Source organism: Sinocyclocheilus anshuiensis, unplaced genomic scaffold, assembly GCF_001515605.1.
Source record: "Sinocyclocheilus anshuiensis isolate Anshui unplaced genomic scaffold, SAMN03320099.WGS_v1.1 scaffold322, whole genome shotgun sequence".
NCBI lineage: Eukaryota > Metazoa > Chordata > Actinopteri > Cypriniformes > Cyprinidae > Sinocyclocheilus > Sinocyclocheilus anshuiensis.
The window spans coordinates 1,383,806-1,409,428 of NW_015542366.1; the positions used below are offsets into that span (position 1 = coordinate 1,383,806).

At 36.6% G+C, this 25,623-nt stretch overlaps 4 protein-coding genes across 5 annotated transcripts; 3 read left to right on the forward strand and 1 right to left on the reverse strand.

Annotated features, from left to right (window-relative positions):
- The first annotated feature begins 7,913 nt into the window (after positions 1–7,913).
- Positions 7,914–11,577, forward strand: LOC107692151 (NFAT activation molecule 1-like). Its single transcript, XM_016491096.1, has 6 exons — positions 7,914–8,097; positions 8,276–8,560; positions 9,149–9,270; positions 10,743–10,850; positions 11,021–11,113; positions 11,419–11,577. Exons 1-6 carry the CDS (start codon positions 8,034–8,036, stop codon positions 11,470–11,472), a joined length of 726 nt encoding a protein of 241 aa, XP_016346582.1. The 5' UTR covers positions 7,914–8,033; the 3' UTR covers positions 11,473–11,577.
- Positions 11,578–11,767: 190 nt separating this feature from the next.
- Positions 11,768–16,315, forward strand: LOC107692150 (factor VIII intron 22 protein-like). Its single transcript, XM_016491095.1, has 12 exons — positions 11,768–11,866; positions 12,242–12,288; positions 12,366–12,438; positions 12,522–12,681; positions 13,516–13,584; positions 13,708–13,828; positions 13,943–14,035; positions 14,365–14,429; positions 14,665–14,746; positions 14,836–14,882; positions 15,672–15,727; positions 15,830–16,315. Exons 1-12 carry the CDS (start codon positions 11,808–11,810, stop codon positions 15,909–15,911), a joined length of 954 nt encoding a protein of 317 aa, XP_016346581.1. The 5' UTR covers positions 11,768–11,807; the 3' UTR covers positions 15,912–16,315.
- A 22-nt stretch (positions 16,316–16,337) lies between these two features.
- On the reverse strand, positions 16,338–20,022 carry LOC107692152 (epithelial membrane protein 2-like). 2 transcript variants are annotated; one of them, XM_016491099.1, is made up of 5 exons: positions 19,917–20,022; positions 18,480–18,598; positions 18,166–18,274; positions 17,705–17,845; positions 16,338–17,562 (listed from the first exon to the last, which is right to left on the reverse strand). In XM_016491099.1, exons 2-5 carry the CDS (start codon positions 18,555–18,557, stop codon positions 17,402–17,404), a joined length of 489 nt encoding a protein of 162 aa, XP_016346585.1. In that variant the 5' UTR covers positions 18,558–18,598; positions 19,917–20,022; the 3' UTR covers positions 16,338–17,401. The 2 variants fall into 2 exon arrangements, with proteins under 2 accessions (XP_016346585.1, XP_016346583.1); XM_016491097.1 differs by lacking the exon at positions 19,917–20,022 and adding an exon at positions 19,594–19,676.
- Positions 20,023–21,917: 1,895 nt separating this feature from the next.
- Positions 21,918–25,370, forward strand: LOC107692149 (extensin). The gene is made up of 5 exons (XM_016491094.1): positions 21,918–22,360; positions 22,562–22,680; positions 22,987–23,137; positions 23,223–23,341; positions 23,472–25,370. The coding sequence occupies exons 1-5, from the start codon at positions 22,045–22,047 to the stop codon at positions 25,233–25,235; spliced, it is 2,469 nt and encodes an 822-aa protein (XP_016346580.1). The 5' UTR covers positions 21,918–22,044; the 3' UTR covers positions 25,236–25,370.
- The last annotated feature ends 253 nt before the right edge of the window (positions 25,371–25,623 follow it).

Consider the following 25,623-nt stretch of genomic DNA (forward strand, 5'->3'; position numbering starts at 1 on the left):
AGAGGACGAACCCTGTGAGGAAGAAGAGAGTGTGAAATGGGGTGAGATAGAAGAGGTTTCTATGTTTGTACGTATGTGCGGAAACATCTGTAGGCCTATGAGAGAGAAAAAGAGTGTGTTTCTTTTGTTAGGGATTGGCACACACTTTGCACAGTCAACACTGCAAAAAAATCAATGTACCAAGTCAGACCTCTAAAAGAGACACTACTAATATCAGAAACTTTGTATTAATTATACATTATTAATGTGAATAAGGAAATTTCACATTTGTTTTAGTGTGCTAAAATGTGGGGTCAGAAAGTCAAAAAACATACATTAACAGGACGTAGTTTAATATGACAAGGCTGAGCTTCTGGTCCTCCTCGCCAAGACCTGCCTCACAAATACTCAAAAGGTCACACCGCCATTGCCTCCAGTTGTTTTAAAATGCTCTATGCCATAGGATGACGAGTCCTTTGTACACCACATTATGACAACTGTCCGATCCTGCCGCTTCACGAATAATAACAAGAAAAACAAAGCCTTTTCTCCACAATTGACTCTTCTCTGTAGCTAATCTGGTCTCTAACATTTTCAAGGCTAGACTGCTGCAAATTTCTTTCTTCTGGCGTTGTTAGTTGCTCTATGCTTTTTACTTATTTTTCTATGTAAACGCGTTAGATGTTCATTACAGTATTACAGTATTACAATACACATAATTGGGATGCCTTACGAAACAAAAATAGATAGTCTACTGGAGAATATAATGCAAACTATATATGAGAAAATAGTGCTTGTTTTTAATATATTGCAATATGTGCATGTATGTTTGCTACAAATAAAAATATATAGCAATGAAGATTACTACTCTACATTTTTTATTTACATGTAATAGCTTTGTTGAAAGCCTCAATTAATTCATTTCATTTTCATGAGTTAATGCATGGATTTACAGGCTGAACACGTATTCATCAACTTTTATCTCACTTTATTGTTTGCATACACATTTCATGTATGAAAATATTCGTAGTGGTATATAAGAAAACAGTGTTTACTGAAAACAGATATTAAAGTTTTTGGACAATATAGGTTTAGTACATATATGTTCAAATATATGTATGCACAAAGTACATTTATTGCATGCATATCTATATATTATGAAGTGTATTAATGAATGTAAAATTACATACATTATGATATATAACTAAATATATTGCCAAATATTTTCAATATACTGTATGAAACGTAGCAATTCCTTATGTATTATTCAGTATAGTACATATTATTCTGTGTAACGCTTTATTTTAAGGTCCAATTCTCACTATTAACTAGTTGCTTATTAGCACGCATATTACTAGCATATTGGCTGTTTGTTAGTACTTATAAGCACATTAATGCCTTTTTTTGTATGACCTAGATGCCTTAACCTGACCCAATACCTAAACTGTTTACTGAGGGAAAACTCTTAGTTAATAGTGAATATGTTTTCCCGGAAACACTTTAGAATAGGGAACACATATTCACTATTAACTAAGAGTTTCCCTCAGTAAACTCCTAATTTGTTGCTTATTAATAGTTAGTAAGGTAGTTGTTAATTTTAGGTATTGGGTTAAGGGATCTAGAACATGGTCATACAGAATAACGCAGTAATATGTGCCTACTAAGTACTAATAAACAGCCAATATGCTAGTAATATGCATGCTAATAAGCAACCGTTTTCCCTATTCTAAAGTGTTACCTTATTCTGTATGGTTATTAATACACTTTAAATAATTTAATATATTGATCATTAATACATAAGGAAATATATTTTCTTTGCGTAAGGGATAACCTCTGTATTTATGCATTACATAAATGTAATTTGATCTAATATAATTTTTAAACAGATATAGATACTGACAAACCTTTTCTGGGATTTTAAGTGCTGTTTCAATGCTTGTAGCTTAGAATCAGCTTCATGAAAACAATCTCCTTAGGGCTAGAGTGTAAGTCTGTTAAACTGCCTACTTCAGGATAACAAACCCCCAAAGGACGGTGCGTTTTTCTAGTTTATATAAAACAGTCCAACAACCAGCTTTCATGTGCAAAAAAAACGTATTTTTGCAAGCCAAGAAAGCTTTAGTGAACATAGCAAAAAGAGATATAGCTGGTTTAACATACTCTTAAGTGTTTGTGTAAACAAATACTAAGAACACTCTCAATGTAAGGCAAGAGATTTAAACCTTTACCCTGCCAATACATCTGGCACATGGGAGAGCACTTTGTTTTTTCCAGGACAAACAGCCAGATGTGTTTTAGGGGCCGATGATACTGTGGAAAATTTCAGTGCAGAGGCCTGCATTTTTATATGATCATATCCTCTATGTTTCACAATTTCTATATTCTTTGTATATTTCCCCTTTTCAGGGCTCTTTTTTGTTGTTGTCCCGTTATTTCTATTATAATATATTAGATTACCTTTTAAAAAATAATTTTACATTTTTCTGCACTATCAACTATTAAAATCACCCAACAGCGTAATCATTTTGACTTAATCTGTTGAAATAATATTTAGTTCATTACACTAAAACTATTTTTAATGTTTAACTACTTTTATTTACCAAATATTATTATTACATTGACAGCAATTAAAATTGTTACACCCAAGAGCATTGATTCTTCTGTACATCATGGTATATAAACAGTAAAAAATCTCAATGTTATTTTCCACATTTTCAAACCAACATTTTCTGTAGGTTAAGCACCTTCTTCTCTGACCGTTTAAGAAAAGGAAAAAATTACTTTTAAATGTTTTATGGGTTTCACGCCTTTTTTACCATATCCATGGAAAGTGCCTCGTGCTCTTCACTTCCCAAGAACAATCACGCAAGTGTCGGGTATTTCCACTCCATTACGATCAGATCACAAAATGACTCGAGTTCATTCAGGAACACAGAGGGGAGATGGATGACGGGTTGATTGTCTTGTGACTGTCCTAACTGATAGCAAACTCAATTAGCTTATTTGAAAGAAAATCTCCTTTGTGCTGGAGCCACAAAGGTCAATGCCACAGAGAGAGAGAGCTCTGAGGTAAGATTACTACGAAAAGGCAGAACCGCAAAAAAAACATGATCATTAGACTAAAATGACCAAATTTCAGAGAAATGCTGCAGGAAAGCAAAGAGAAACTGGAGTGACTCCACACTGAGAAAGAGTCCAGAGGGGACAGAGAGCTTTACATAATATTTAACTTGGAGATCATAGTAATTGACTTTGCAGAGTGAGTCCCTAAAGAGGCATTTCTTAAAACAGTTTCATGTTGTGGCTTAGCAGATATCTGGATGTGCTCAGGAACTCGAAAATCACAGGATTAATGTTTGATCAGCACACTTTTCAGTTTTTACCCATTTCACACATTTTTTCAAATCATGCAGGCTTTAAAATGCAGACAGAAGGAACTGACATGTAATAGGAATATCAATCAAACACTTACAACAGATATAAATGCATCTACTTACATTTGGATTTATTATTTGCTGTAAAAAATTTTTTTTTTTTTTTTTGATGCCTTGTGAGGTCTACACGGACCCCTCTGCTATATATGAAGGCTATATCCAGCAGAAAGAGGGGAAATAGAAGAGTAGTAAAACTGCAGGACAGATAAGTGAAATATTATAGAATACATTTTTACTTTTAATAGTTCAAATTCCACAAATTCCAAAGTGCAAATTACTTACTTTTTTAGGGAATGGGATGTTTTTTGTCCTCCTCTCCTTTGCTGTAATATCGCCGTCCTGTCCACTTCTTCTCTCTGAACACCGTGTTGAAGTCTGTTGACAGTCAGTGTGCAAACACTTAAACTTGTGTCTGCCCTGCATAAGAACTATGATGCTGTGCACATTCACCTCTCTCTCTCTCACCTCTGTCTTATTCTTTCCCCACCCTTCTGTTCTTTTGTCTACTTTTTCTCTCCACTTTCTTTTTCTCTTGCATCTTTTTTTCTTTAATTCTTTCTCTCCTTCTCGGTCTCTTTCTCCCCCTCTCCATCTGTTGGGCTCTGTGTTCTCACTCCCTCACAAACTATCACTCTTTTCCAGATGTACACCTTTTCTTTAGGTTTATTTGATGTTTTTCTCCCTCCAATCATTTGCCCTTTTTCCTCTTATAGTGACTTTTCATAGACATAATGGTTTTCATAATAAATTACACAAACAACAGACCTTATATAGTACATAGTGAAGACTTTTCATAATGGTTCTCATAATAAATTATAATTAAACCAAAACCTTAATAAAATCTCAACATTTTGAAGCATTCTAAACATCATGAGCATTTCAAATAGTGATAACCACTTAAAATGTCCTCATCAGTCAGTTTTTGACCCGTTTCATTCTGCGAGGACGTTTTCTCAGTATAGCCAAATCTGGACACACACACTGTTACGGGGCGAACGAGACGTGAGACATGCGGATCCATCTGCAAAGCTTTTATTAAAAGACGTGGTCAACCACAGGCAGGGTCGAAACACCAGCGAACAGGTATGGTACGGGCAAAACACAAGAGCAGTCCAGTAAACAGGCGTGGGTCGATCGACTGTGAACAATATCCAACAGGGCAAGGCAAAGAGAGATAATCCAGGTACATAGCAATAATCCAGGCAGGGGCAAACAGAGTCCAAAACAACAAGACAAAAAGGGTAATCTGAAAACACAGACAAGAGCTTGAACACAGGAAAACAGGCGAGACTATTGGTGCATTCAAGTCATGTCGGATAGATCGTATTTACCAGTTGAACACACATGAACGCCACCACAAAGTCGTTATTACGAGTGGGAAATTCAAAATTTTCTTTAAGCCCCGAGTTTCCGAGTTGGGGGCGTGTCAGTGAGAAACATGGCGGAATCGATGGATGCAATGTCTGTAGTTGACGGTAAATTTTTGTTTAAATTGATAGTTTAGTTGTCCTATAAACTTAAATTGGTCATGTTTTTGTTACGCAGCTAGTTAATGAAATCCAAGTAAATAAAATGCTATATAATTTTTGCACCTATAGGTGAAAAATCTTTTTGCCATGTTGCATGTTGCATTTAGCTAACAGCTTTTTTTAATCTCTGCATTTTAGCATTTGTTGATGCTGAAAATCAGTTATACTGGGATCCTGGTCTAAAAAAAAAATATTAAAAATTAATTACGACTTGTCAACTCGTAAGTACGAACGTCCCAGGAAAACTTGAAAGCAGCATGACTAAACTAGGAAAACTGGAACTGGCTCCGTAAAGTGCTATCACTAGGAGAGTAATAAACACAGACAATACTCAGCGACTTGAGCAGGATCTGGGTGGATGTTATATAGTGTGTGTGTAATAGCTTTCAGGTGAGCGTGTGATTGGTTATAGCTGTGTGCAATCAGTGCAATGGATGATGGGAAATGTAGTCCAGGGTATAGTGTAACAGTCTGTGTAGTGTGAGAGTCCATGTAGTGAGCAGGTGACCTCTGGTGGTGAGTGAACAGAAGTTCATAGACCGGATTCGTGACACACACACACACACACACACACACACACACACAGAGAATCTAGCAGGTGAACAGAGCAGTCAGTCTCATAAATCAGGTCTCACATGATTTCTGTTATTCAGTCAAAAGGCACTTTAACATCACTGAGCAACAACTGCATCAACTTGCATGTGCTTTTCAGTTGGAATGCTCTTTATTAAAAGCACTGCATTCATAATTCAGTCTCTACATCTTACAGTATTATTTCCATGGTAACGGTGGGTGAATATTTGTGGGCCACTACAATAAAAGTCTGAATTAAATCTAGTTAAACCTGTACAAAACAATGTCCAGACTTATATCTGTCTTATATATTTTGATATAAGAAACATATGTGCCAAAGGTTATACCATTTACCTTGATGGGGACTTATTCATACTTTAGTATTTAATACAAGACATTCATAAAACAATTGTCCAGACCTCGCTGTCAAGATAAAAACCCTGTACAGTCACTTCAAAAAATAAAAAAAGGATATAACATAAAAGAGGTTCCTGGATTGAGGAAAATGACCAAAAAGATGTTTAATCTATTTTATGGTCATTTATATCCAGGAGCCTAGTTTAAATTCCTAAATTTAGACAGTAGAATAAATATACAAGTCTATACTTCTTCTTCTCCTTCTATTTTTCTTAGTCTTCTTCCAAAGTTTTTTTTTTTCTCACAAAAGAATTAACCTTTTCTTAAATGCTTTGGTGGTAATGTAGTCCTTTACTACCATGCTTATATGTGTTGCCTTTGACTCTCATTATGACTGCAGAAATAAAACGATCAAAGAGATTACGGGACGGAAATATTTTTATTCCCTGGTATCCAGATGTTATATTTGTTGTGCCTCTATCTGCTCTCTCTCTCACCCTGGTCTGTTTTTGTGGTATGTGAAGTCAGTTTTGCCTGGCTTATGAGTATGTGAGTATTTCTTTACTTCAGCTCAGAAGTCACAAGGTACTCATGCCCCTGTTTCTCATTAAACAAGGCAATTTGTCACCTCTAACTGAATTCCTTGCTCTTCTCTTCACCTCACTCTCCATATATCATCTCCCTATCTCAGTCTCTTTATCATTATCATACATTTGGAACTTGAATATTCCACTATTTCGAATGTTTAAGGTGATATATATAATAATGGCTGTATTTTGTTCTTGTTAATCTTTTTTTTTTATTTTTTACGTCTTCACTTATAACACTTAATCGTATTTCTATCTGTTATCTATTGTTAATCATAAATTATATATTTTTTCTATATATACAGTAATATTTAATTCATACTAAACGAAGGAAAAAGTGGAAAAGGATTCTGTACTGCTGTTTTTTATTTATATGCCCTGGCGCTAATTATGTGTAGCCTATTTCAGTGACAGTGACGTAATCATTACGTAATTCACTTTTGATTATTTTGGAACTCCTCTTTATTTCATGTGAGTCATGCGCTCGCTCACAAAGTATCGTGTGCTCTTCTGCTGCCACCTGGTGGTCAGAGTAGACAGAGTAGCATTTTTAAACCACATTACTGAATTCGGACCGGCTAGCTTCTGCATATAAACCAGGGCTGAGTTCAGCTTGGAGTGAGAATTCCCACGGGGGTTGGTTGGGGTTGTTTTGTTAAAACACACACACGCACGCACGCACGCACGCACGCACACACGAATCCTGTCAGCAGAGTCTTGTCTTGACATCTGACAACGTCATTATGATGTCTGCCCTTACCAAAAAGTAGTATACTTCAAGTTTATTTTAGTAAGTATACTTAAGTAACTGTTTTATGATAAAATTATGTAAAATAACTGTTGCAATGCTGCAAAACAGATAACTTTTTACCACAACAAGAATAGCAATGTACAGTGAGAGAACTGTAAGATTTACAAGTCATAATTGCAACCGCATTTCAAACATATTTTGATATAAAATTACAATATTTCTCTATTAATCTTTAGTCTGCATTTACATTGCTTAATGCCTATATATTTTGACAAATGACATTTTCTCCAGTACATTAGCCTACTATGGTTATAATCATTATGTCAGTCATTGCAGTTTCGAAAATGAATCATACTGCATAATGAGTGATGAGGGATTTATGTCGTCGTATGTTTGTTGCGTGTGCATGTGGCCATTGGTCCTCTTATCAGCACAAAAACAAAACTTTTATTCAAATTCGGAATGGATTATACGTAGTCTCGAAAGAGCGCAAGCGCATTTCAGTGTTGAAAAAACGTTTAAGTTTAGATCTAGATTTAATTATGCCAACCAAAATCAACAGTTCTGTAAAAGGACATAATTAAGGAAGTGAGGAGTGAGAGAGGAAGTGGTTTCTGACGATTGCACGAGATCCTGAGAAGATTGTACTTCTTATGAGGGTCCTGTGAACATCCACTCTGGTGTAATATGGCTTAACTTCCCGTGTTGTCTGGACAGACATCAGTTCTTTACCACTTCGTTTCTGAGCTTTGATTAAACAACAGAGAGAGAAAACGTGGCTGATTTTGTTTCAAATGAAAGGAAATGTAAATTTTGCTCAAGGATGTATGTAGCCAAGCTTGTCCTGTATTGGATCATAATTCTGTGCTTTAGGCAGGAAACTCAAGGTATTGTTGATCTTTATTTATGTGTCATTACAGTGTGTGTTTTATTTAATTTTTATTATTGTATTGCTGGATTTCTCACTCACACCCTCTTAAGCTGAATTAGAAACCATAAGTTATGAAAATATCAGGAGAGCACAGATGGTTCAATAATGCCATGTTCTCTCCTCCATCCCTCCAGCCAAACCTACAATCTATATGCTGAACAGAACCAGAGTGGCACTAGCAGGAGAAACTCTTTACTTCAACCTGTCAGTGGACATCCCAGCAAACTACACTACTAACAAACTTAAATGCTACCATACTCAGAGCAGGATGATAATTTGGAGTAAAGAACTTAAAAGTGAATTTTTTGAAACTACAAAGTCGGTGATGGCACATATCAAAATGCACAATAGCTCCAGTTCTGGCAATTACTACTTTTATTATACAGATCAGCAAGTGCATTTGGTGGTTCATGTGAGAGGTGAGTACGCAGATCATTGATCATCCAGGACTGGTCCTACATTCTATTTGCTCCATGATTGAAATGCACTGGTGACTTATGCTAATCTCTCAGTCAGAGCTTTTGTAAGTATTAGAATATGTATGAATCTTGAAATTAACAGTTTAAATTTCTGATTTTTACTTCAGAAACTTTTCACTTGATAAGTTTGTGGCTTGTGAACCAATAGGAAATCAACCATCGTCTTACGCTTATGCATTTGTGTTTTGATGTGATGTGACGTGATGGGACTGTTTTTGATTGTATTGTGATAAGCTGTCTTGGTGTTCTATACGCACCCTCTGTGAAAATGAATTTCCTCTCTGAGGACAAATAAATTATATATATCTAGATAGGCTGGACAGATAAATAAAGAGGTTAATTACGAATGCGTACAAAAAATAAAGACAGCACGTGAGTTTGGCCATGTGACATGTTGGACTGAAACTGCCACTTTCAGCAAAAGAAAAGCGGTAATGCAAAAACTGAGCCAGAAACAAAATTCCTTTGTTACATTCTCTCTATTTCCTCCTTGTTTCTGCACTCTTACCCCAACTCTTGGTTTTCCAGATAAAGGTTATCAGCAGCCACCTGAGGAGTTAGACAGTGCCATCATCACAATGATGGCATTCTCAGGAATTCTTCTCATCTTCAGTGTTGCTGGGTCACTTTACATATTAAAAAGCTACAAGGTAAAACTTGGCTGCACATTGTGTCGTAGAAACATTAGAACAATTTATTCTAATTTGTTGAATGTAAGTTTATTTAATTTCAGATGCTTTCTTGTATACTTTAATGCATGAATTAGATGATACTCATGCTGTAAAAGTTCAGGCAATGAATTTCTGTACATCTCAAAGGACTCAATCTTACAATGAGGGGTTATACACTGGACGTGTGAACATTGATTATAACATTACAATGGCACCTGTCAAGGGGTGAGATATATTGGGCAGCAAGTGAACAGTCTTTCATGTGTTGAAAGCAGGAAAAATGGGCAGGTGAAAAGATCTGAATAACTTTGACAAGGGCCAAATAGTGATGGCTGGACGACTGGGTCAGAGCAGCTCCAAAACACCAAGTCTTGTTGGGTGTTTCCGGTATGCAGTGTTTAGTACCTACCAAAAGTTGTGTAAGGAAGAACAACTGGTAAACTGGCGTCAGGGTCATGGGCGTTCAAGGCTCACTTATGCACATGGGGAGCAAAGGCTAGCCCATCTGGTCTGATCACAGAAGAGTTACTGTAGCTCAAATTGCTGAAAAACTTAATGCTGGCCATGACAGAAAAATGTCAGAACACAGTGCATCACAATTTGCTGCATATGGGGCTGCGTAGTCCCCATGATGACCCCTGTCCACCGCCGAAAGCACCTACAATGGGCACGTGAGTGTCAGAACTAGACTATGGAGCAGTGGCCTTATCTGATGAATAACGTTTTCTTTTAGATCAGGTGGATGGTTGGGTGCGTATGTATCATTTACCTGGGGAAGAGATGGCAGCAGGATGAACTATGGGAAGAAGGCAGGCCGGTGGAGGGTTCTGACATTCATGTGGATGTTACTTTGATACTTACCACTTGCCTGAAGATTGTTTCAGACCCCCTGATGGCAGTGGCCTCTTTCAGCAGGAAAATAGTTAAGGAATGATTTGAGGAACGTGAAAAAAAAAAAGAGTTAGAAATGTAGATGTTGCCTTTGTCTCCAGATTCCCCAGATCTCAATTCGATTGAGCATCTGTGGGATGTGCTGGACCAGCAAATCTGATCCATGGAGGCATCACCTCACGACTTGCAGGGCTTAAAGGATCTGTTGCCAATGTCTAGATACCACAGGACACATTATGAGATTTTGTGGTGTCCATGCTTCAACGCATCAGAGCTGCTTTGACAACACAAGGGGGACCGATATTAGGCAGGTGGTTTTAATGTTATGACTGATCAGTATTTATGGACTCATAACTAAACGGTAAATGTCAGTTCAGAAAAGATGATCTATGTGCTATTATGCAAGATGTGTAATCCCACTTGGCTCCAGATGGACTGTCCAGAATTGCTTTGATTGCAAGATGGTGCTGTTAAGACCAAAAAAGGGCACACATGTACTGTCCAGAAAAACACATGTGATACTGTTAGTTTCAGCTCTAGTTTTGCCTCATTACTTTTAGGAACACCCTGCTTGTAGAGATGACAAAAATGAAGTTGCAGAGCAGAGGCCAGGGGGGAATGATGAAGTGATATTGGATGAGGATCCTGCATCTGCATCACTCTACACAGTGAGATAACAGTAAAAGAGTCTGTTTCTCTTTTGGAAAGTAGTCATTTGCTCTTTCTTTGTCTCTGTCTTTGGTATTTGTTGGTAAAAGGTTTTTCTACCTGTTTCAATAAGAATTTTAAATGAAGTCTCAAATAAATTTATGCATAATCTAATACTCCCGTCCAACAGGCGCTACAATACAGATCAAGCTCCATTTATGATTCATTGCATCCAGACACGATGCATGAAGAAAACACATTGAAGAAAAAATCAGTTAAAAAGGTTTGTTTTATAAATGGTGTAATATTATATGACATGTATAGCCTATAATGTAGTCCTACATTAAAAATTGGTTTTAAAAATGTAATATACAACTTCAGGTATTGAATATATAAACACAGAGTGCATAGTGCATTTACTGAAGATATAATAATGCAGTGAAGACACTTCATGACATAAACTTTGCATTTATATATATATATATATATGTATATGTATATATATATATGTATATACAGGTAAACATGAAACTAATTTAAGTCTTGTTTCAGAATACCAACCGTTTCTATTGCTTTGTTCTCTTTCAGCACTGCAAAGCACAAGAAGATGAAGTATTTGATTCTGTCTATGAAAACTTGTGAATGAATGAAGGAATGATTCGAGTTAATGAATTTCATGTATGAATACCTGCTGGAATGTACTTGGTGTCAAATAAAGATTTTTTTTGTATAATTGAATATTTTATGGGCCAGTATAACATAAAATAACATAAAATAAATGAAATATCAAAACGACTGAATATGTGTCGTTTTTCATCAAGCCTCTCACCTTCTTCCATAAAAATGCGGTGGATTTTCTGCGAAAGCCCCGCCCTTAAGCTGTGTAAACCAATCAAAAGACATCTTTAGATGTGTGCAACCAATAGGAACACTCGTATCTGAACTTCCTGTCTCTTGCTCCTCTTGAAGTGTCAACAATGGCAGCCGAGGGAGATTTTCTGACGCGCTACCGGGCGGTGTCAAATAAACTGAAAAAGTAAGAGCTAAAATTACAGCTTTATATCACTAATACTACAATGTTTGCAATGTTAACTTTGGTAGACTATTAATGTTGTCTACAATACTGAGCGTAACCAAAGAATGTCATGCCAGCACTACACATCCCTCACAAGCATGTTGCTAATTAAATCTCAAGAGCTACTAAATAAAGTTCGCGTCAATCTATTATTGTAAAATTACAGAAGATTTATGTATGAACAGCTGAGGATGACATCTTGTAGATGTTTAGTTTCATGCCAGCGGCTTTTTATGATGAACAATCCCAGAGTACGTTCAGTATGGAAGTTCAACCTGTCAAATTAATCTCATTTAGTGGCGTTTTAATATTTAGTTCTCCTCCTTTAAATCACAGACGTTTTCTGCGGAAGCCTAATGTCGCTGAAGCAAGTGAACAGTTCGGTGAGTATTGTGTCAGAAGAGTGATGCTGTGCAGCAGTGCTACTCTCTGTTTATCATTATATGACATCTTTCCTCAGGTCAGCTGGCCAAGGAGCTCAAACAGCAGGACTGTCCTCAGTATGCTGCCTTCTGTAATCTCGCCATGGCCCGGTAACACAGCCTCTCTCATTTCTTCATCCTTGTGTCTGATGTGAGCAACATGTGGAATTTTTTCTTCTTCTCTGTTTTCGTAGCTGTGAGCAGACCATGTTCAATGCTCCAGGAGAAGCCCTGGCATTGACTGATGCAGCCAGACTCTTTCTGGCCTCAGAACAGGAAACCAGAGCGCTGAGGGTTCCTGGTTTCGATGAGAATATGCAGGCAGCCATGAACTGCTATAGTTTTGCGATTAAGGTATTTATCGGAATCAAATTTATTACCAGATGCTTATGCTCAAGCAGATGAGCATATATAAAAACAGGTTGTTATTTTACAGAATGCTGGGCTCAGACTTGCATGCACAGATTTAAATAGAATGAAAAGACACTTGTGATTTTATATTTTTGATACAAATAAACTGCTCAGTTTAGCCTGACATATGTTATTTTAGTATAATTGAGATATTATTGTAGTTTTTATTAAAACGGTTTATTTTTATATTTTCTGTTTACATTTTGTTTTTGTCATATTTTCTTGGTTTTTGATGTCTATGTAGGTTTTATAAATGTTTATTTCAATTTTACATATTTTAGAACATTTAAACTAGTTAAACTAAATAAAATAAAACAAGTTTTATATAACATTTATTTTATTTCAAGTAAGGAAAATGTTTTTATGGTTTTAGTTTTATTTAACTTTAATAACCCTGGCCTGACAGAACCATCAAGCCTAATATTACTTGCTATTCACTTTTGTTCACTATTACAGCCTCATTCACAGTTAGAGGAAGAGAGGGTGAGGATGAGCAGCTAAATAACCAATACAAGCAAACCAACATTTGTTTCTAAAGTAATAAATCACCCGGAAATGAAACAAATGTAACTAATTTTCGTTAGCTGCTAGATTCTGTTTCACATGTTTCATGTTCAAATGCTCCTAAAAATTAATTGAAGTCATTTGAAGAATACGTCTCTCTACTGGACTAATATAGTAAAAAGCCTAAAATCTTGCAATCGTATGCAGATTGTGTTTTTTTTTAAAATATTTTTTAGATGTTATACTGCAAATATGTACTTATATATTGTTTAGGTCTATATTGAGATGAATCAGCCTGTTATGGCGGCCAGTCTCTCACTGGAGCTTGGCAATGCTCTGAAGGTGAGACATTAATCATTGTAATACATGGAGCGGCTTTCTGTTCATAAATGAATTAAAGCGCATATTCATCTTGTTCCACGGTGCTTAATCATGTTGTGGTCCTGTTTATATATTTGTGTGTAGGAGATGAACAGACCCGGGGAGGCGATAGTTCATTTCCAGAGAGCCACAGAACTGCAGATTCAGACTCCAATTGAGGCCCTGCTGTCACTGTGGGAAATGGCCTCCTGCAAAATACTGACCCGTGAGTTCAAAGATAGCAGCGTTTTCCTGCCAGAATGCAATGATTCATTTTGGTATTGCGTTTCAGATGCCGTTCTGTGGTTGTCAGAGCTGTGATGTGATGTTTGATTGGTAGGTGATCATGAGGGCGCTCTTGCTGTTCTCTCTGAGATGCAGCACATGTGTCAGGAAAGAGGACTACAGCTACCCGGGACAAACACCCCTGTCGGTATGAACATTCACAACATTATACAATCAGTCTTAGTTTTGAAATCTAGCTGGGTGTGGTTTGGTGGCCTAATTTTAGGGATTTTCACCAGATTTGCTGTTTATTTGAATTTCCTGATTATACCCTGCAATCACAAATTTATAAGAAGCAGTCATGTTATATTTTGTGACTGATTTTCACGCTTGTCAAACATCTGTTTTGCAGACTGAGTCAGCAGTCTTTTAGTTTGTGTATTTGACATCTGCTAATAATAATGACGCCAAGAAAATTAAGCATATGCTGTAAGATTCTTTAGATTCATGCTTCAATTCTGTTTGTTTTAATTCCAGGAGCATATATGGATATCATAGCAAAGTGCGAAATCTCCAGGGTATTACTTCTTATGTTGCTTGAGGTAAAATATATATTTAAAATCTGTAAGTTTTACAAATAAGCTCACATTTTGGACAATATGTTAAGAAACCAGACCAATAGCATTAGTGTTTGTTTACTATCCTCAAATGACACTTCATTTATTCAGTAAAATAAAAAAAAACTTTAAAGAAGTTCATTTAGATTGACGCGAAGTTCATTTATTTCAGTAATTCAACTAAAATTGTGAAACTCGTGTATTAGTATCTTTTTTTAAGCCTCCCCCTCAAAAGCTGTTACCCGAGCATGCTCAAACACTAGAGCGATATGCATGGGAATCCTTCGACTCACACAGTCAGGGTAAGACTTGCGAGCAAAACGGAGAACCAGGCACAATGTTTTATTTGGTTGCTATTCTTTATAAACTGTTGTTACCGTCTGTCCTTTAGTAAACTTCCTTCCAGAAAATGTGTTCCTCCTTCTACAGTCGGTTGTGGTGAGTATTTAAAATCTGTTTGTAAAATTAGGTTGTTAAAATAACCACATTTAAAACCTGTATTCAAAATCCAGTTTAAACCTGGAAATAATCTGAAAACAAGTTTTCAGATTCTGAAATATTTAAAACAAAGCATTATGATATTAAACAACATAGAAATATATTTGTGACCCTGGACCACAAAAGCAGTCTTAAGTCACTGGGGTATATTTGTAGCAATAGCCAAAAATACATTGTATGGGTCAAAATTATTGATTTTTCAATAATGCCAAAAATCATTAGGATATTAAGTAAAGATCATGTTCCATGAAGATATTTTGTAAATTTCCTACTGTAAATATATCAAAACTTAATTTTTGATTAGTAATATGCATTACTAAGAACTTCATTTGGACACCTTTAAAGGCCAGATTTTCAAATAGTTGTATCTCGGCCAAATATTGTCCTATTCTAACAAACCATACATCAATGGAAAGATTATTTATTCAGCTTTCAGGCTATATATAAATCTCAATTTCGAAAAATTGACCCTTATGACTTGTTTTGTGGTCCAGGGTCACATATTAAAAAATTGAATTGTTATTTCAGCTTTTTATGTACATTTTTACATGTAATTAATGTAATTTGCAGTGAACAAAATTAGAAAAATTCAAAATAGAAGCATTTTCAGTAGTGGTGTCTTACTTTTAGACTGCACTGTTTGCTCGAATGTCAAAAATGCTATAAATTACTAGTAGAACTCCTATCTTGGATTAAGATGGCTAAATGGTCTGACTGGCCTGTTTACAGATGGCCTGTCAGGAAAAGGATACAGAATCTCTCAAGGCTCTCCAGACAGAACTATGGTGAACTTGATGCATTTCCTGACTCATACTATGCATTTATATATATTAAGACTGAAGCCTTTGGAATTAGATAAACAACACCTTTCTCTTCTCTCACAACAGGCCTCTCCTTTCGGCAGAACAGAATCATCTTCTCCACTTAGTGGTTCAGGAACGAATTACACCCTCCGGTCAGGGCATATGATTTGGTGCCATACACCCCCACAAAACAGTTCTTATTGGAACATTCCTAAGCCAGTGCCTTGTGCATTTTGCATGAGGAATGTAGAAGGTCACTGAACCTAGCAGAGCTGTACATACTCATATGAAAATGTCTCAAATAACAGAAGGTTTCTTTGCTTTTGTGATATGAATGTACACGTTATTCCCCATTTTCATATAATGGCAAGATATTGTGTGAAAAAGGTAAATTATTATGTTGAAGCTTATTTAAAGTTGTAAAATATTGATGTTGTAAATAATAAAATAACAAAAGAAATTCTTATCTTATGGCAAGGTCTTTATTTGTGTGATTACTAAAATTAATGTCCTCCCAGGTTTACACTGATTGGCTTTGCATTGAAAAAATAAAGTCCTTTCCATTTACTGTCATACTGCAACATAGAAATACATCTAGAGCTGGCTAAAACTTTAACCAAACAAAGTAAGGAGCTTCTTCCTTGAGAGGATGTTGAATAATTACGCCCATAAAATTATGAATAGATATCGACATTTAAAAAACCAAAGCATTCTAAAAATTATTTTGGAACATTCTGTGCTCTAGAATTAGGATCTTACAGGGTGATCATCTGACCACATGAACAATCATTCATCATCATCATGCTAATCAAAAATGGCTGGCATAGCAACAGGGCCCATGATGTCTTTATCAAGAAAGCATTTCTCCACACAGAAACCGTAAGTAAATATGGTGGCAGAGGGTCTGTACAATGAAATTACAAAAGGATTGTGTATTCAGAAGTCTACATGATCCAAGCGGATGATCACAAATTTGAACAGCACCATAATGCATCGCAGTAACAAAGATTTGACCCTTATTTTGACCTAGAGACTATCCTGTGCTATTGCCATTTAAAACACACACACAAAAAAAATAAATTGAAAGAAAATATGCATGAAAATAAACCCATGTTTAAGACAATGCTATTTCTTAAAGTGCAAGTGATGTTTAAAACTACACTATGATAACATTTTTCTGTATGTACTTTATATGTACAACTTATCTTTCTCTTTATACATATTATAAACACATTTTTTACATTTCATTCTTGTATATACTGCATCTTCACAATCTTTACACACCAACTCCTGCAATAAAGTGTGTTTAGACCCTCTTACTGCCCTCAGTGCTTTGAGAAACTAGGAAAGGTGACCCATCAAACCAATCTATAGTATTACTCTAAACAAAAATGCAAAAAAACATTTCTCTTCTTGTTTCAAGAAACTTCTCTAGCAAATTTTCCTCAAATGCTGAATCAACAATTTCTCACTGACAGATTTTAAACTTTGCAAATGTGCTCAAAAGTTTCAATGAACTGCTGATGCTGTGATTTGTTTCACAAGTTTCTACAATTCCAACCAACGCCTGTAATATTTGAGACAACTCCTTATTTTTCAAGTTGTGCACTTAAGACTTGGAAATAAAATAATTAAGGCTTTAGCGAGGTCTAAAGTTTAATCAACTCTTTTGCGCAGAATGATGTACATAATTCCAGTGAAGAGGGTCAGCAGCCACCCAAACCAGGCCATGATGTAGGACCAGCCATACCAGCCATTCTTCTCGCCTCTGTGAAAGTGATCGGTGTAGACTGACAGAGCCACCATTATGCAGAAACCTAGAGGTCCAAGAGAAATGTATAAATGTACAACAAAAATGAATGTCTGTATGACCTGTACGACCTTAAAGGCAATGATCCACACAGGAATGTTTCAATAATGCCCTAATTTAACCTCAGATTTACAGAAGCATTAACTTACAAGAGATGAGCTGCACAATTCCAGATATGGTGAACCGCTTTCCTTTGCCCAGAGTAAAGAGTTGGAATATGAACACGCACAGAGAGAACACAGCAAACAGGCAGGACAGAACTGCAAACACCTGAACTGCCTGCAGATAGTCTAGAGGGATTAATTAAAGGGGCATCATGTAAATGTCCCAGTCTGTACGCTTAAAAATAAAGGTTCTTTACTGGCATGAAGAAACTTTGACATCCATGGAATATTTTCATTGCAAAAGAAGTTTCTTTAGATTATTAAAATGTTCTTCGGACTAAGTAAAAAATGTCTCTTTTAAGAACTGCTCACTGAAAGGTTCTTTGAGAACCCCAAATGGTTCTTCTATGGCATCACTGAAGACCCCACATCATTGACGAATCTTTATTTTGGCTTGACTAGTGAAAACAGGCAGATGTCCCAAAATACTTTTAACATTGTCTTACCTTTCCGGTATGAGGTTGGTATGTCCATGTACACCCAGACATTATCATTGTTCTCCATCACCCATCTGCCCCACAAGTCTGTATAAAGGTTCTCTGTGAACCACCATGCCTGGGAAAATTAAAAACCTACCATTAACTACAAACAGACTACTACAATGACGGTACAAACACATTCAGATCACAACACATACTTTTTTACATCTGTTAAAAAGTCATGTTTTTTATGTATGAAGAAGACATGGATTTTATTACACACATATACATATATATATATATATACACATACACATAAAAGAGGAATAATGTGAGCTTACATCATCAATAGTTGCCCAAAATAGGAAGAAAATTGTAGTCAGATGAAGCAAACAGATTCCTGCCAGGGCCTTGAACATATTCAGAGGATGAGAGGGAAACAGGGTGGAACAATATCCTGCTGTAAGGGAAATATTATAAGACATGACATCTTGTGTTTAAGAAATACTCGACATCAAAAAATTCTGCAGCCATCCAATGATGACTTACTGAGAATATCCATGTTTTTAGAAAAAAAAGTTGCCTTATATTTAAAGATGTGCCAAGCAAAGCATTGAGGAAGAAAGTGGAAGGGAGGCTCTAATGACCTTTTTACATGATTCAAAATGAATCTATGCTTTTCATTCACACAGTACTTTTAACCATGTGCTAGTAATACTGCAGTTATGTGTCTTTGCACTTAAACATGTTGATAACTAAGCAGCCATGGCTGACATCACCACATTAAAGCTGCATAAATGCTATGCAATAAACAGCAATTGTTTTATCACTTCTAAAGGGTCACTTTATTTTTGGGATACTAGATTTATTTCTACCAAGATCACATGCACAAATCTCCAACTAAACTACAATATCATGTGGGAGGAGGAGAAGAGGCACTCTGATGATGCTCTTTCTTAAGTCACAGATACAGTAGGTGAACTGACATGTCATCTAAAATGCTGATGCATGCTGTTCATACAAACAACAAAAAGGGTTTAAGAGAAAATATGGTGTTAAATCCCATTAAATGATTAAAACTATTCCAACAGAGCATATCTTCAGCCAGTGCATTCATGTTTTATATTCACTGGACGCCCGTTTAAAACAACGCATAAACAATCTGTTATTTATCGGTTAATTCTAGCAAACCACATTAGACAAAAATATGGAAGCTAATGCGAAAGCTCCCGCGAATTACAGATGGAACACAGAAGGAATTCGTGTCACGTCATGCGTTCGGATGCATTTTCATCCAGTTTTCAGTCAATCCTAAACGTTCTATTACAGTTTTAAAATAGATTTCCCTTTCTTTTATGTCGATTCTAAGACGCTTGATTGTATTAATAAATAATAACTTTACAGTCTCACTGGCATGATAATTCTACAGCGGTGGCACAGATAATAAAAGGTTACCTTTGATATTTTAAGCTCTCAATTTCTTTTTCGTAGCCTGTCTGATGCCCCACCATCCGAGGATATTCGCACTTCTCCGCACCTCGTCCGTCGTCTCCCCACATCCAGCGAAATCCTAGAACTGTATTGTCGCTCACTGGAAATTCATGCACGAGGTGTAATAAGAGACCATCATCTTAATGTCAAAACAGCCACTAAAACATTTTATTTTTTAAATGCCGGACTGGACAATATTTAGATGCCTCCTTAAACGCACTGTAAATTACTTTTTCCGAGTGCTCAATAATTCTGTGCAAGAGTTTGCGACGTCGTCGTCCTGTTACCTAAAGCTATGATGTGCTATAGCGACCTATCCGCATGCCGCAGCATCCTATCTCAGCTCTTCTAGAGATACACGCTAACCGCAGACTCCTCCCTCACTCGCCCGGAGTCGCACTCTTAACTGCAGGCATAAAACGGGCCATAAACGCAGCACATGGCTAGCCAACAATAGGGCGATCTCAGAGCCAGTCAAAACCCATCTCTCCAATCACGGTAAAGTAGCGCAGAGAGGCAGAAAATGATGCGCAGATACTTTGCAGAGGTTGATGATGAGTCATCTGAAGTTGGTTTGGAGCGACACCTACTGCGGATTTAATGGATTACTAGTCTTACAAGTTTTTTATCGTTATTTTTGCATAGGTGGTTTGAAAGGAATATATATTTTGTTATAGATACGTTCTATGAGAGAGGAAACATTCTGTCTTATGAAGACTTTATGCATGTTTACAACTTTCCCATCCCCTTTAAAGAATTTCAACAAGTGGTTAAAGCTATTCCAAATGGGTTGATACAACTAATAAATAGCCTAATCACCTCTCTTTTGGTAGCAATGAAAGGATATTTCCAGAATTAAAAATGAATGGTATTGAAATATTTTCTTCCTCTTGTCATAACAAAGATATTAGACAAATTTTGCAATCAAATCATAAAATCTCCCCTAGAGGAAAGTTATTTTGGAATGCAAAAATGTCTGATATTAATTGGAAAACGACCTGGCCAGATCCTTACAAATTTTGTATTTTGAATAAAGTTAAAGAGGTGCATTTCAAAATACTTCACAAAATGTACCCATGTAAAGTAGCTCTTTCTAAATTCATGGACATTGACAATACTTGCAGTTTTTGTAACACACATGAGGAAGACTTGTGTCATTTGTTTTATAATTGTGATTTGTCTCTTAGATTTTGGTCTGATGTTAGTGCCTTTCTATTTCTGCGAAGAAATGTTAATTATGTGTTATCTTTAAAAGATGTTATTTGTGCGTAGTAAGTAAAATGATTGAGTATGTCGTTAACTTTTACATTTTGCAAGGTAAATATTATATTCATAAACAGAAATTTGCAAAATGCATACCAAAGTGTAATCTATTTTTATCAGAAATGGAAGCTTTGAAAAAGTCTCTAATGCAAATTAGGAAAAAGGAAGAAAATTTGAACTATTGTTTAGTTGTTTATATGTTTATTTATTTTTTTATTTTATTTTGTGTTTTATTTTGTTTTTACGATGTGGTTATTTGTTTATTTTATTTATTTTTCTTCTCTTAAACACTGTTCTGCAGTTTAAGATTGCTCTTATATTTTGTGTATCTGGATTTTTTTTATTATTCGTCTAATTAGAATTAGACTGATAGACTGATTATCTCTTGATTAACTAGTTGGTTAGACTTGTTTTTATGTTTACGCAACTGGACCCAAAAGATATAGCTCAGTAAATGAAAGTTTTTGATACAAAATCCATAAAATGCGTTTTTTTCCCCCTGTGTGTGCAGTAGTTTGTTAGTGTTTTCATTGCCTATTTTTTCTGTGTAGGCCACATACTGATCTTTATAATGTTCTCTATTCATTATAATTCTCTAAATTATATTTTTCATATCAATGCCACTGCATGTTGTAGGCCTATTAGCCTATAAGTTATTGATTATTGCATATGGCTATATGGCCAAAACAATATATGACCCAAATTGTATTGTTTTAACAGTATCCTATTTTTTTTTTTGTTATGTTTATTTAATTGTTTTAATTGTTTTACAATTTAAACGGTTGAACCCCCTTTATCTGACATGAACAGTGTTTTAAAACTTGATCAATTTCTAAATTAAAGAAGATTTAACAGAACGTAGTCGTTTATTGACTATAATACGTTTGTGTTAACAACCGTTTAGTGATTATTTGCGTGCGGTTCGGTAGCCTATTTGAAAATTACTGACAATTAACTTCAGCTGTGGCTCATGCCATTTAATAAAGAAGTTCACAGGCATCGTTTCGCTACATAGCCTATATAGAGTTGCCGTATTGAAATTTTTTATGCGTAGCTCGATAGGCATTGGCTCGTGCGAGCATAATTTAAGGCGAACAAAACACCAAAAATGATGAGACGTTATTAGCGGCAGTCAGACATAACCTATCCAAGATGAATACATGCGGATATCTCCCAATACTCTGTGTTTTATTGTTGGCTTTTCATGGTGTTTTCTGTAGCGAATTTGCTAAGAGGAAATGCGCTCTGTCGATGTTTAAATTTCACGACGAGATTTCAAGTGACGATACCTTTAAGTCGTTTTGGCCGAATCGAAAACAGCGAAGAAGTGTGAAATTTGTGGGAGATGGACAACTGAAAAGGCCTACTGCAGATCAGACACAAACTAAACAGCAATTTGAATGCGGCGACCGAGTCTTAACACTTCTTCTAAACCATGTCGATGTGACCAATATCAAATTTTATGGACGTAAGTGTAAACCGGATCTCCTCAACTTTCTGACATAATTCGTATCAACAAGTAAATGCTTTTTGTGATGTCAGCGGATAATTTATATTGCAATTTATAAGGAATGTAGACTACTTTTTTTTTCTGTATTTGACTGCTTAATTAGTTTAATGACGTTATTGCTATTTAAACCGCAGCTTTTGTCCTTTTCTCTACTGATAGCACATGGAGACCTGCTTCACTTGGACCAGTTGGTAGCATTTTGTGGTGTTTCCATCAAGAATACAAACACAGATATTCGCCTGCTGTTCAACTATGATTCCTGTTATATGAGACAAGAGGCAAGCTTGCACTGTTTTCATTTCAGTCTCTGTATTGCTGTTTCAATAAGATCTATAAGCATTGTTCCATGTTGTTTTTATTCTTGCTAGACAAATGAAAGGTGCACTTTTTCTGATATGACCATCTTAGACTTTAATGTCCAGATACATTGGACGTCTACAGTTATGGATGAAGCAAACTCATGTTTTCATGTGCCATGCTTGAACAAAAGTATCCAGTAACGGGGTTTATTGTAATTGCAACATGTGGGCCCCAATAAGATGACCCTTAAAACTGTTCCCTTTATTCTTTTTGCTCCATTCTAGCAAACCAAATATGTATTATCTCTGAGCTGGTATGGGGCAGATCTTGACTTGTCCTGTCCTGTAAGTGTGACCCCTCCCTCCATCATGTGTAAGAACAATGACATGGAATTGACTGTTGGTGATGGAACAGCAGATGAACTGTCAGTTGCATGTAAGTATTGATTAATGGTGGGGGAAGGTGTTTCTGTGAGGCTTGAAACTTGTGGTCTTGCTGATATTTGCTAATGTTTTCACAGTAAATGGAGAATGGGCACCTCTGCTTTACGTGGCGACTCAATGCTGGCACCGGAAGCGGTCTAACCAGGAATATCTCACCTTTTTGATTCCATATACAAGCTGTGGCGTCACTGTCAGAGTAAGTACAGTGGTTGTTTGTTTTTGTTTTGGGGTATTTTTATTTTTATTTTTTTAAACCGTTGGTGCAGTAATTTAACTTGTGTAAAGATTTAAAATGATTTCTGACATGTGGTTTAAATGTGACTCAGGATGGTCGTTCTGATCTGGAATTTAAATTAAAAGACAAGATGATCACACTGTCCTGTCCACATGAGCCAATACCAGTGTTTCCGGTCACTGACTCGGGGCTTTCTGTGACAAACCAACCACTGCCACAAAGGGAACCCAATGTATACCACAAGCCACCAACTGGATTTCCAACAAAAGCAGTAGCCAGTCAGATAGTGGAGGAGCAAGTGTTTCCTGTTGAGCAGCCGGCAAGAAATGCAGCTAGAACACCCTCTCGACACGGACGTCCTTTGCTGCCTAGAATACCGTCTTTGCCTGGCTCTTTTAATCTAGCTGTGAACTTCCCATTTTCACTTCCCAACCCAACACGGACTGCTCACAGAGACCATTTAACAAGTAAACCTGTGACTCCTGCACCGACTTACGCTCCGACCACTGATCCTACTGTTCCGAGCTCCGAGTTTAGCTCCAGTATTCAAAATGGACCGTCCCATGTCTCTTATGAGCAGATGCAACAGGAACTTGCTGATCCGGTCACTAAGGCTCCTAAACCTGAATCTCACTACATGCAGTATCCATATAATTTTGAAAAACCTACTTCAACTCCTCAAACTGAGCCTTCTCCTGCTCCAGAATATCAACTTTCAAGAGTGTCTGTCCCTAGTGCTGCACTGTATCAGTGGTATGGGTCGGCTCAGAACTTTCCTAAACCTAATCCACTTAAAGTAAATCCTGCTTTTGCCAGCTTGGCACAGTATATTCCACCTGGTTATTTCCTATGCTCTTATGACAATCAACAACTGCAGATTCACCCACAGATGTTTCAGCCTCCTGTTCCAAATCAGCCATTGCAGTATCAAAATCCTAGTTATCAAAAGCCTGACATTACTCCGCTTGCAACTGTTAATCCTGATACACCTCCCATGAAAGGATACTCAGAACATCAACTGACTAGTGCTGTTGCTTCTAGCTCCCTTGATTCTGGTGCCCCACTTTTCCAGCCAACTCAACATTTCCAGCCTCCTCAGTACCAGCAGTACTTTTACCAAAGTAGTTATGGTCGTAAAGGTTCCACCACACCCTTATCACCTACTTCTCCGCTTATTCCCATAAATATGCAATCTCAAACAAGGCCATATCCTCCTTATCCTGCTTCTCAAGATTCAAGACCCTTCCAGCCACAATATTACCAGAAGCCTAGTCAACCTTATGGGTCAGTCCAACAGCCTTGGTCAACCAGTTACTTTCCTGTTAAAGGATTGTCTCAAGAGTTGAGACCATTTGTGTCAGCTTCAAGCCAGACACCCGAGTATCTCCAGTATCAGACTGGTGGAGACCAATCTCCAAATCTGTATCAGAGGTCTGTTGTCCATACCCCTGGCACAGGAATCTCAAGTCGTTCACAATACCAGCCCAGTCAGTTTTCCAAACGCCCATATCCACCATTGAGACCAGAGGTGCTTTCAGGTGATGTTTCCACAGAAAATACTGGATCTAGACCTGTAGGATTTTTACAGCCACGGTTCAAAGCTTCAATTCCAAGGCCACCTGTGCACCTTCCTTTACTGAAAAAAACTGAGGCACAAGTTGCACAACTTCCTTACAGTCAGGGTCCTTCATTTGGGTACATGCAGAATCCTAATATCCACTCTGAAAGGCCAGGAGAACCAAGAAGTCGGAAGCCTCAGAATGACACCGTGCCACTGCACCAATTCTTCAGACGGGCAAGAATACCGAAGGATGTGTATGTGCCCCCACACTTCAGGTCTACCTCAGAGAAATAAGTGCAATTGGCAAAAAAGGCACCACACTCTGGTCTTTTGGGAGGTTTTGTTAACTTGTTTTCAAGCTTTTGATAAAGTGTGAAAGTGACTTGATAAAATTGTTCCATTGATAATGCAATAAATATTTCGTAAATATTTTGTGCTTGTTGACTAATGCATTAGGCTTTTTTTTGTGTCCATAAAATTGGTTTCTGCATATGCTACTCACTTTGGTTTGATTTAAAAACAAAAGTTTCATGATAATACAACAACATTCTCTTATTTTTGTTTTTAAATTTGTATTCCTATTATCTTAGAACACTTCCATCCACACCCTTAATACGAAAGTCTCCATCAAATCAAAATTGCAGTTGGTTTTTTTTTTTTTTTTTTTTTTTGTTGGAGATTT